This window comes from Vitis riparia, chromosome 8 (genome assembly GCF_004353265.1).
Source record: "Vitis riparia cultivar Riparia Gloire de Montpellier isolate 1030 chromosome 8, EGFV_Vit.rip_1.0, whole genome shotgun sequence".
Classification (NCBI taxonomy): domain Eukaryota; kingdom Viridiplantae; phylum Streptophyta; class Magnoliopsida; order Vitales; family Vitaceae; genus Vitis; species Vitis riparia.
In genome coordinates this window covers 18,527,078-18,539,643 of record NC_048438.1, presented here as the reverse complement: position 1 = coordinate 18,539,643, position 12,566 = coordinate 18,527,078, and the positions used below count along the sequence as shown (strand labels likewise).

Genomic DNA, 12,566 nt, shown 5'->3' with positions numbered 1-12,566 from the left:
AAGTTGGATTAATAATAATAATAATAATAATATTTTAACAGTAATAAGATTTTGAGAGTTCGGGTTAATAATAACAATAAGAATAATAATAAGAATATTTTGATTGAATAAATAATAATAATAATAATCGTAATATTTTAAAAGTTAAATTGATAACAATAATAATAGTAAGATTTTTAAAAGTTGAGTTAATAATAATAATAATAGTGTGATTTTGAAAGTTAAGTTAATAACATTAATAATCATAATAATAACAATAATAATGATAAGATTTTGAAATAATGATAATAATAATAAGGTATTAAAAGTTGAATTAATATTAATAATAATAATAGTGGTTTTGAAAGTTTGAATTAATAGCGATGATACGAATAATATTTTAAAAGTTGAATTAATAATAATAATAACAATATTTTAAAAGTTGAATTAACAAGAAATAATAATAATAAGATTTTGAAATAATAATAATAATAATAATATAACAATATTTTGAAATAATAATAATAGTAGTAATAATAATAATAATAATAATAATAATAATAATAATAATTAATAAGGTTTTGAAATAATAATGATAACAAAATTTTGAAAGTTGAATTAATAGCAATAATAATGATAATAATAGTGATAGTAATAATAGGATAATGGTTAATAATAATAATAATAATAATAGGATAAGACTTAATAATAATAATAATAATAATAATAATAGTGAACCCAAGCCCTCAAGCCTAAGCCCAGGCCCAAATCCAAAAACCCAAACAACACAAAATTGGGTCTTGCCTTATCCCAAGCCCAGACCACCCCAAACTTGGGCCTAGTGCCCCAATCCAAGCCAAAGGTCCTCATGGGCAGACCTCAAGCAGCCATCCTCTTCTCCGTTCGTCTCTCCACCTGAGCGTCAACCTCGAAGGGAGCCCTCCATCACCGGCAGCGCGATGAAGAGGGGAGCCGTGGCGGAGTCTAGAAGACACTGCTGCCATGGTGGTCGATGCAGGCGCACGCGTGGCCGGAGAGAGTGGCGGCGGCCTGGCGACGTGGTGAGGAGGTGCTGCCGCGGTGGCGTCTTCGACGCTGCTGCCATGGCGGCTGGTGCAGGCGCGCGCGTGGCCGGGGAGAGTGGCGACGGCCTGGCGACGTGGTGAGGAGGTGCTGCCACTGCGGCGTCTTCGACACTGCTGCCATGGCGGCTGGTGCAGTAATGAGAGAGAATGGGCATGGCTGCGGTGTAGAAAGAGAAGTGGTGCGCGGGGGGTATTTTGACGCGAAGGACCCATGAAATTCAGAGAAGGAAAATGAGATGCACTAAGGGAGCATGACGATGAAGGCATGTATAGAGATCGAAACAAGGAACATAAGAATGATAACGGCCATACATGTACAGAGATGGACACCAAAGAGAAATGAAAACGGGAACAGAGCATAGTGTGCATACAAACGGGTTCAACCCAAACCAAACCTGTGGCCCTCGAAGTCCACAGCAAACAATGGAATATATTATCAAATGGTGAAGTAGGCATGCAAAAATGGGAACTTACCGCGCCCGATGAAACTCCTTCTCTCTGGTTTTTTCTTCCACCAAATCTCCTCCTCCTCCCTCTAGCCGAAACCTCTGCTCCCTCCTTTCTCTCCTTTTCTCTCTCTGTTTTTAGCTTCCTCAGCAAGCCATCCTCTTCTCTGCCACCCGTCCCATCTGGCGGCTACCTCCCCGTCCTATCCAGCTGCCCGAGAGCAGCCCACTTGAGAGCCCTGCAGGAAGCCAAGAAGAAAAGAAAAATAATAAAAAGAGCCCCCCAGCCTCCTCGGGGGGTCTACAAAGCTATTTAAAAAATAAATAAATAATGAAACAAGAAATAAACAAACTTAATGTTTTTAAAAAATATAAACCAAATGAAAATCAAATTTGGATTAAAAGGAAATAAAAGAGTGCTAGTGAAGTAGGCTATTGAGATTTAAGTTAAAAAATTTATTCTATCGATGCTAGTTTTAGATTACTTTCCTCCGTCAAGGCAACTTGAATTAAATAGGTAAATATGATTGTATGAATGAGGATAATGAATAAAAAGAAATAAATTTATAATAAATAGAAATGAATATTTTGTTTCCATTCCTATTTTTTAGTAGATAGAAATGAATTTGATGATTTTATTTTTAGCATTTTGATGAACTTAGAAATGTAAGATTGGAATGATTATTTGTTTCATTTCAATGTTTAATAATAATAGGAATAGAAATGAAAAAGAAATAAATTTACAATAATATCATTCCATATAATTTAAAAAAATACATATACTCAATAAATAAAAAATTAACCATAAAAAATCATATAACCCTGATGTACAAATATTCAATTATTATTTTTATTAAAAATTTGAATATTTGTCATGCTTAAGTAGTTATAAAATTTTATTTTACCAATATATATATATATATATATATATTTATTATAATATTTAAATTCTCAAAGCTAGCAAATGTTTTTCTTATTTTCAAAAAAAGAATAAAAGAATTCAAATTTCTTATTATACCATCTACTTTTGATGAATTCAAATTAGGCTTATAAGTTGTATTTGATTTCTACCTGAATAATTTTTTATTCTATTTTTACCTTCTTAACATTTATCCAAACATAGAAATAAGGGAGAAAATGAATGAAATGTTTATTCTCACTCTCTATTCTCGTGTACCAAACACTCAAAAGGTATAAAGTGGAATTATGAAAATTAGAAATTAATTTGAAAAATAAATAAATAAATTGAGAATTTAAAAATAAAAAGCTTTTCAAATAATAAAATTAATTTAGAAAATGAATTAAATTGAGGATTTAGAAAAGATCATTTTTTCAAATCTTTTAATAAATTTGGAAAATAATTTAAATATTGCATTTCAAATCTTTCTTAAAATTTTAAATTGTTTTTTAGTTGGATATGATTTCTAAATTGTTTTTTAGTCGGATATGATTTCTAATTTGATTCAAAGTTCATTGGGTTTTCGAGTTCCAATTTGATTCAAAGTTCATTAGGTTTTCTCTTTATATATATATATATATATATATATATATATATAGATATATATATATAATTATAATTTTTTTTATCTCTAACTTGTATTTTTAATATCCGCAAAGTCTTTGGAAGACTTTGTGAATGGTTTTTCATGTAAAATCTTTTATGTTTTGTGTTATTTATTCTTTTCGCTTATAATTTCTGTTGTTCATAGTCCATACTTTCTCTGAAAAGGATGAAGCTGGTAGAAGAAGAAAAAATCCTTCCTAATAGCGGTGGAACCATCAATATCGTTCCTGAAGAACCAGATGACATGTGGCTCCTTTACAATTTGATTTCTAAGGGCGATGTCATCGTTGCCGATACAACCCGCAAAACCGCCTTTGGCAGAGTTAGACTCACACTTGAAATCAAAATCACCGCCATCGATTATGATAAAGTAGGCTCAGTAATCCGCGTCGCCGGCAGGAACTTGGTGCACAATGAACACGTAGACGCCGGTGCCTTCCACACCATAGAGATTGAGAGGAATAAACCGTTTGACCTGAAGAAGAAAGTTTGGGATTCTGATGCAATCGAGGAACTACGCTCCTACGGCAATGCTGCTAAAGCAGACCTCGCAGTCTTGTTGATACAAGACGTATCCGCGGAGTTGTACTCGATAGGGAAAATAGCCACTACACTTTGTGCCAACATCGAAGCCCCATCTAAAACCAATCTCAACAAGAATAGAGCTGCAAAATCGAAATCTCAGTCAAAGTCAAACAAGTTTTTTGAAAACATTTTAACAGAATTTGAAAAGCACGTAAATTTCAACTTCGTAAGCTTGGTCATAATAGCAAGTCCTGTCGGGACGGAGTTTCGGCAATACTTGCTAGCAGAATCACGAAGGCAGAAGCTGCAGCAAATAGAAGAAAATAAGGAACGTGTGGTAGTGGTGAATACTTCGGGAAAAGCAACTTTGAAAGCGGTGTTGCATGAGCCCGAGGTAATGAAATTGATTCGGGGCAAAAACGGGGCAGTGCAGATAACAGCATGGAAGGACTTGTGCGACATGTTGAGCAACGATTCAAGTAGGGCGTGTTATGGATCAAAGAGTGTGGAGAAGGCAAATGAATTGATGGCAATCGACACTCTGTTTATAAGTGACGAACTTTACCGGAGTGCAAACCATGGAAGTAGGCACAAGTACACGGATTTAGTTAAGTCGGTAAAGAAGGCGGGAGGGATGGCCTTGGTGTATTCACACAATCATGTAATGGGAGAGCAGTTAGGTCAGCTAACTGGGGTTGCTGCTATTCTTAGGTTTCCATTGCCTGATCTGGATGACATGGAATTGTGATGTTGATGCTTTGCAGTTTTGACTTTTTGCTGATGATTAGGTTAAAAGGATGGAGTTTAGACTTTCTGTTGGACAATATCATGACTTTTACTTAGAAATTTTATTTTACAGGGGATTGAATTTCATATGTTGCAGATGAATACACGGCTTCTCCTCCTCCATTTTCTTGATCAATTTTATAATTATTTATTATCTAAATAATAGTTTTTATTAATAGAAAAAGAACAAATAATTTTTAGTTCAAAAAATAAAGATAAAATTATAGAAACCCAAAATCTTATAAACTATAAGTTTAAACGAGTTTTAGTCTTTTTTTTATATCAATTTATTTGGCATGCGATTCATATAAGTATTTTAGAAATATTTATTTTAAAGGATGAAATAATGGGAGGGTTATTAGTATAAGAATATAATAAAGTATTTTTATTCAAATAAGACCGAAAAATAATGGGAAATCACTAAACAAAAACAAAAACAAAAACGACTCTCTCAATCAAACGAGTTTTTGGTATTTTTTGTTTTCAAGAACAGAAAACAGTTCTTGAAAACACTAAACAAACAGGCCCCAAATTTTAAAAATTAGGTTTTCAAAAACCATTTTCATCAAATAACCTTTTATTTTATTTAATTAACCAAAGACAAAACAAGATATGTGTGTTTTTATATAATAAACTTTCATTAAGATATAAAATATAAATATCCGTTCTTGTAAATATATGAGAAAATGTATATTTTAAGATATAAAATATAAATATTTCACTTTTAAGAATCTATGAGAAGAATATGTTTTCACACATTAATAAGAATCATTTGAAAATAATTCGAGTTTAATAAACTCAATAATAGTTTTTTACAAAATCTTAACTATTTTTTAGATAAATATATGAAATTTGGATTTTATAAATTTTGAGTTATTATTTTATGGTTTTTTACAAATAGGTGTATGGAGACATAGGTTTCCTTCAATTTATTTCTCTCATGTTCTTTCTTTCTTTCATATTACTTACTTTTGAGCTTGAAAAAGAAATATATATATATATATATATATATATATATATATATATATATATATATATATATATATACTAGTTATATGCCCCAATATAATACTATTACCTGTTTAAGCAAAAGATTGACACTATAATATAATAATTTTTTTCATCTATAAAATTTTAAATATTTTACTTATTAACAATATAAATAAAAATAAATAAATAATTATGTATTAAAATATAATTAATTTCATTGAGAACTCTTGAGATTTAATATAAATACATTAAACCATTATTAATTTCAAATTTCGTCATTTATTACTTCTATATTAGTATTTCACGTATAAATTTTATTTTTTGAAGAATAAATTTTAATTTTTAGAAAAAAATTTAACACTGATCTAAATTATTTTTACATAAAATCCCTTGAAAATGAATTTTATAACCACAATAAATTTATAGAAATATTAATAATAAAATTTGAAACTAATAATGATCGGTGTAGTCACACCAAGCCTTAAAAGCTATCAATAAAATTAACCCTATTAAAATATAAATTTTGAAAAGATATTTAAGTGACACTAAATATAAAAAAGATTTCATATTTTTAAAAAAATCAAATATTATAAGAATATCTTTTATATTTTATAAAAAAAAAATATGGAATGGATAACATATTTTTCGTTCCTGAATCAGCATAGTATTACATTTCTCATTACAGTAACGTTCTAAATATGAATCGCTTATCATTCTCATCACCATCCAACCAATTTATCTTTTAAGTCCATCTTTCTTTTTCAAATAAAAGCCAATTTTACCTTGTTTTTGCTTTTACCATTTTCTTAACCCTGGGCCAAAGGGGATCCAAAACGGCTAATCTGGGCAGACTGTCGTCACACACCCCGGACATGGCCATAGAGCACGTTCGCCCGGAAAGTAACCATGCCTGACGCCTCCGAGTGACAAAATAGAGGCAGCATAGCTGCGTACCTCCGCATGAAAGGCAGAAGAGGGACGCCAGGTGCTGGCTGAATGTCCCTACCGAGTGATTGGTCGACAAGGGGAGGAGGCCGACACTGACAAGTTCAGAGACCTTCCGTCAGGGCGTATCGGCCACTTCCTACTCCACCTACGTAGCAGGTTGGTGGGCGAGGCTGAGAAATCGGCCCACAGTAGGCTACATGACGCCCCTCAACCGGCAGAAGGACCACTAGCCAAACCCTGGGCACGCCCGGAGAAGGTGGGTAAGTTACTTTTTCTTGGTTTAAGAATTCCTGAAGTCCAATAACTCTTTCCCCGCGCTCTAACTCACTTGGTTAGTTGGTTAAGGTAAGGGTTGGTAATCACCGGGGCTGTTATAAATTATAATCATCAAATGAAACAATCTTGTTTAAGTTTTTATTTCGAATGTAATACAGAGTATACAGGACTGCAAAGTGATGGGTCTCATACATTGTTCCACAAAGGATTAAACTGGAAGTTTGAAAGAACCTACTTCAAGGACACGAAAGACACAAAGAAACGGACAAATTGCATAACTGAAAAACCACCCGCTTAATTATTTTACTTGTCTGCGTCTGGAGAAGGAAGTGAGGCAAAACATAAATCGGAAAATTCCATTACACAACCGCTCACAAACACAAAGCCAGCTGCCAACAAGACCAGAAGACCAAAGCCTCAAATTCCCCCATTAACAACTACATCTGTTAAATAATTTCCGAGAATCATATACCGGTGATGGAGAATCAAAATCAAACCTCGTCAAAGAAAAAGATGACCAAAGAAGACGGTAAAAATTACAAAAAACCAATCATGTGAGATGAAGGTGACGAGATAGGGAGAGAAGGAGAGAGGAAGGGTTTACATATGGCTACATATAAGTAGAGTTGCATCAAAAACCCAACTGAAATAACAAGAAAATTATAAAAGATACATCTTCCAAAAAGTCTTTCTTGAATGTATGTCTTGCTTAGGAAAGAATCATCTCCTTCCAGACAAGGTCCTTAGATGACTATCATCTGTCCCTCTGTCCCTCTTTGAAAAATCAACTCTCTTCTGAAACTGGAATATCCATAATCCACTTGGCTCTATCCACTAACAAAGTCCAGCATCTTTCATTGCCGCCTCAAAATCATCATCATTTTGCCACGAAGGAATCTGTGATCCATGTTGTTGGAATAAGACTTAAAATCTTTTTGATACTTTCTTCTAATTTTTGCTCAAAAAGTAAACCCATGTAGTACTCAGGATGATTTCCAAAATCTTTTCCAAATTTTTCTATTATCCTATATAAATAAATGCTCAACCAAATCAATCATAAAGGAGACCTTACCTCTGCTATCTGAACCCCAAAATGATTTTCAATTTTTGAGATCAGGATGTTGTCCTTATCACTGCACAGCAAATTAAAAACAGCTCCTGTAGAATCATGTAAAACAAATCCGTTAGAATACTCTACTTTTTTTTCTTTTTTTTTTGGTGGAGGGATACATCAATTTAGAATCTGAGCTTGAAATGAATGGCAACAGGAGAATCAAACTACATTATTGATTTCCCATATTTGAAACAAAAAGGAATCATGGGATCAACAACATACAAGCAGGCATAATAATTACATTTCAATGGAGTAAGTATTATGTCAAGCATAAAGTAACAACAGCAGAAGCATGGGATCAAGAACATACCTTTGCGGCCAAAACGTCCTGCCCTGCCAATTCTATGCAAGTACACCTCATAGTCAGGCTCTGCCTGTGTCCCATATTTTAGCGGCAGATCATAATTGACGACCAAGTTCACCTTCAGAGACAAATTTGAAGCAAATAGCATCATGGAAATTCATTATCAGTAAAGGGAATAAAAAAATTAAAAAGAAAGAAAGACAGAAACTAGAAGTACTTAATTACCCTTGACTGGTCGAAACCTCGGGCAAGGAGATCAGTCGATATGAGAACTTGGGTTAATCCATCCTTGAACTCCTTGATTATCTTGTCTCTATCTTCTTGTCTAAGAGCTCCTTGAATGGTAGTAACTTCGTAACCAAAATCCACAAGTGCTTTGTGTAACATTCCTGCACTATTCTTCGTCCTGACAAAAATAATTGTTTGCCCCAGCTTTTGTCCTAACTCAAAAATTTTGTCTTTAATCACAAGAATCTTGGAGAGTTCATCAGGGCATTTCACCTTATACTGCTTCACAGACTGCAAGGATAGTTCTTCTTTCTTTACAAACATTTGATTGTAGTCTTTGACTATCCTTGTTACAAAATTTTTTACTGTATCGTTGAAAGTAGCAGAAAACAAAAGCACCTAATGAAATTCAAGACACAACAAAAAAAAGGAAGTCAATAGTATGATTTTAGCTCTTTGACATGAAACTAAGAACTTGATCAGAAAGATCCAAACCATCCAAGAAATGAGAACTTAAAACTTGCATGTGCAAGTGAGATCGCATTAATGAGGAGAACCTTAGTCTTTTCTTCTTCTTTTTTTTTTCTCAGTTGAATGTAACTAAGGGTGAAACTAAAAGTCTTGACATCAGTTTGATGTAAAAAACATTCCCCAAAATAAAGAAATGCATTTTTAATTCTTAGGGAAAAAAAAAAAGGAAGAAGGATAAAAAAAAATTAGACCCTGATTTCAGAAGCCTGGCTATACAAAGTTAAGCAGTCATCCATCACACATCCTCAAACCAAGCTTGTGATGTATCTTCCTAGCTATGATTTTTGTCAACTTCTAATATGCAAGTACAATCCAATAGCAAAGAACTTTGGGTACAAACCTGGCATTGAGCACCACTCCTTTCAATATCCTTCATTATCCTCAAAGAATCATCCTTAAATCCATCCTGCATCAAAATAAATATAATGATGAACAAATTCTTAATAGCATGTACTTCAAGCATCAGAACAATGGTGAAATATTATTCGTTCAAGTAACACTGCCGTTCAGGGGTGACTAACGGCAGCGATAACCAATTTTCATTAAAGAAGGAGAAGATTGCATCCTAGAATTGGGGAAAAGGATATATATCATAATACTAAGGATCATAGGGAATGTCATCCAAACTTCAACAAGAATGATTACTGGTGACTCTCCTACATGATCCAAAGAGAAAGATAGTTGCAATGCTATTTTCTCGGTAGTATGTAAACTTCACACACACAATACAGCATCATCTGTGAATATAAGTACAACAACTTCATTTTTTATCTAGGTTGTAGCTTGCTAAACACTCCTGCAAACTTCAAACAACCTCAACCCAACAGCAACAAAATCCCAAATATATATCATACTAGGTAAAGTTTCTAATGTTCCCTCCCTCCCTTCAGTGAAGGGGATGTAATTTGAGTTGATATCCATGTCATATGCCCCCGGTTTATCAGGACTATAGTTACCACTCACAAGCCATCCATCAACAGAATCTCTACAGATTAAAAAAACTACACAAAAAAAATCTTCAGAATATAATCAAAGCTTACCTATAGCTTAACTTGATTATTTACTCACTGAAAACAAAAAACACCTTCAAAATTTTTATGTCAACTGATTAATACTCATATATTAAAAATTTCACCCTTTCAAGCTTGATCTCCAAACCCCTATGTAAATCGTAAGGACAGGAACTTATCAACAAATGTTGAAAATTTTTTGCATAGTGGCAGCTTGAGATAGATGTCAAATTGTCAACCAATAGTTGAAACATTATTTCCCTTTTTTTGGAGCCTAAATGAGTCCAAGTGAACATTCCAACAGAACCCACCTAAGCAAACAGTGTAACAGAAAACCCAGAGTTGATTCTGAACTGTATTGACAAGATTGTTAGATTACCTCAGCCAACATGTGATCAGCTTCATCAAAAACAAGAATCTTCATGTTGCTTATGCCCAATTTTCTATGTGACATCCATTTCTTTACTGTACCAGGTGTGCCAATCACTACCTGCGCCTTCACCGGTTGTCGCTGTGAAATTGAAGTATAGTTTGCACTGTCCATTGGAATAGCGCATTCAGATTCAATCCCTGTGTGCTTTCCCATCTTACGAAGCACCTCCAAATTCTGCACCATTAAATTTCCGCTGTTAAAGCCTAAAGCCTCAAAGATTCAAACAATAAGCCTCTATATGTTTCAGCAGATATAATTCTGGTAAAAAGTACTGAGTAATAAACTATCAAAATCACTTCACAAGGTACCTATCAAAAATATAAAAAAAATACTTCACAGGGTATTAATTGTAGTGTGTGTCTTCTCTTGTAAAAACTCGCAAGGACACTAATCTATTGGCTTAGTTCATAGGTATTTAATTGTGATTCCAGGAAAAAGTCTTTTTTTATGCCTGAATATTTTTTATTGGAAAGGTAATTCCCTCAAATATAATTTTTCCAGAGAAAAAAAACAACATAAAAAATAAATAAAATAATAATAATAGTAATAATAATAAAGAGGAACAGAACCTGTATTGCCAATTCTCTTGTAGGACAAATGCAAAGGGCCTGAGGAACTTGCAGCTTTGGATCAACACGACTCAACATTCCAAGTACAAAACAAGTCGTCTTGCCAGAACCATTGTGAGCTTGAGCAATTAAATTTTTGTAAGGAGGAGTCAAAATCATAGGCAAACTGATTGCCTGAATTTTACTAGGCCTCTCAAACTTCATCTCACTATAAATCCCCCTCAACAGCTCTGGTGACAAATTCAAATCTTCAAAAGTACTGGCAGAAGTGTATGGTGTATCACCAGAAGTAACCTGCATTTAGGATCCAAATTAATAAAAAAATAACAACTAACACCACTACCCCCTTTTTGGGTGACTTTCAACAACCTAAATTATATCAAACTAGAGATATATCACAGTCAAAACCAAACCCACAGCGTGTGCACAAGTCTAAACAACATTGAATTAAAATAAAATGCATCGGCGATCCGATCCAGAACATACGGGCAAGTCTAGCCAAAATTTACTTAAAGCACAAATGCATCAACAATCAAAATTTAAAAACCTAAATGATGACACATTGAAGACTGGCCTAAATTTATTTGCTAACAAAACTCATAAAGACCAAAACCAAACCAAACTTCCTATCCTTAGCTTGGTCAATGAGAAAATGGAAGATAATAGAAGAAAATCAAATTTTGAAGCCCTGTGAAATACATTCATCCAGCCAAGTAAACCAGCAGTAAGATCATTGAAAAAGTAAATTAGAAATTTTCCAGATCTATTTTTTCCCCAACATTTCCGATCAATCAAACAGAATCTGGCATTCAACGGGGGGATGAGAACAACATCGAGAAGAGATCTCGAATAGCTTGACATGACCTACATTACCTTAAGAGCAAAACCAAACCATCCGACCAACACCAACCCGCCCTTTTTTCCGCCGCCCCCGCCTACCATAACCCACCCTCCAAAAAACCCAGAATAAAATTTTAAAAAATAGATATAAACAAAAATAAAATAAAACAAAAACACCTTCAATCTAGGGTTTGGTTGCTGACAAAAAAAGGGCAAAAAAATCCAGAAACACCAAAGTTCAGAGTTTCATATTTCTCATGGTTATATTACGCGGATAAAGAATCTACCCAAAATAAACAAAATAATTAGAATATGATCAGCGGCTGATTCCAATTAATAGGGCTCGAAATTCGCAAGCGTTTGTGATAAAACTTGATCTCCTGTTATTCCCTTCGACCTCTTTCTCAGCAAGCAAGTAGATCGAATAAATTCATATAAAACATGAGAAATAATCGTAAGGAGGTCTTACCGCCTGGATGCTCGAATCCTCCGGCTCGTCAAGTGATTCGGCCTCCTTGGCCTCATCGTGAATAGTCAAAGACTCCACGGGGAGGTCGACTGCAGGTGTGGAAGATGAAGACGGAGGATCATCTTCCACATCTCCCCACAGTTGCTTTGGCTTTGGTGCATCTTCCGCCATGCCAAAGTGAGAGAGGAAACAGCAGAGTAATTTGAGAGTGAAGTCAAGGTACTGCTCGCTCACCGCCTTTAGAAATTAGAACCCCTATTTTGTAACCATTCCCCTTTTCACTCCTACAAAATTACAAACCGACTCTACTCCGTTCCCCGTTTTTAACTTTCCGTTTCTATTCAAAATGCTCTTTTTTTAATTTTAGAAAATGGAACATAAAGGGAGACCGATAGGCGATTTTTAAAAACAAAAAAAATAGGACTGTATCGCGGTGTTTTTCAAAATATAGAATAAAAAAACAGTTTTT

General features: G+C 33.9%; 2 protein-coding genes across 2 annotated transcripts; one reads left to right on the top strand and one right to left on the bottom strand.

The window, feature by feature from the left end:
• Positions 1 to 3,240: 3,240 nt before the first annotated feature.
• Positions 3,241 to 4,347, top strand: LOC117920675 (protein PELOTA 1-like). Its single transcript, XM_034838271.1, has one exon. It carries the CDS (start codon positions 3,241 to 3,243, stop codon positions 4,345 to 4,347), a length of 1,107 nt encoding a protein of 368 aa, XP_034694162.1.
• Positions 4,348 to 6,874: 2,527 nt separating this feature from the next.
• On the bottom strand, positions 6,875 to 12,333 carry LOC117920725 (DEAD-box ATP-dependent RNA helicase 38). Its single transcript, XM_034838320.1, has 8 exons — positions 12,098 to 12,333; positions 10,789 to 11,082; positions 10,166 to 10,393; positions 9,117 to 9,182; positions 8,243 to 8,644; positions 8,024 to 8,135; positions 7,672 to 7,757; positions 6,875 to 7,496 (listed from the first exon to the last, which is right to left on the bottom strand). Exons 1-8 carry the CDS (start codon positions 12,266 to 12,268, stop codon positions 7,434 to 7,436), a joined length of 1,422 nt encoding a protein of 473 aa, XP_034694211.1. The 5' UTR covers positions 12,269 to 12,333; the 3' UTR covers positions 6,875 to 7,433.
• Positions 12,334 to 12,566: the final 233 nt, after the last annotated feature.

Excerpts from the sequence above, each read along its gene's own strand:
- LOC117920725 (XM_034838320.1), bottom strand. The coding sequence starts at position 12,268 with ATGGCGGAAGATGCACCAAAGCCAAAGCAACTGTGGGGAGATGTGGAA. Across the intron at positions 10,394-10,788 it reads CAAGAGAATTGGCAATACAG|AATTTGGAGGTGCTTCGTAA; the intron begins GTTCTGTTCCTC and ends TTAATGGTGCAG. Across the intron at positions 8,136-8,242 it reads GAGGTTTCGACCAGTCAAGG|GTGAACTTGGTCGTCAATTA; the intron begins GTAATTAAGTAC and ends TTGTCTCTGAAG.
- LOC117920675 (XM_034838271.1), top strand. The coding sequence starts at position 3,241 with ATGAAGCTGGTAGAAGAAGAAAAAATCCTTCCTAATAGCGGTGGAACC.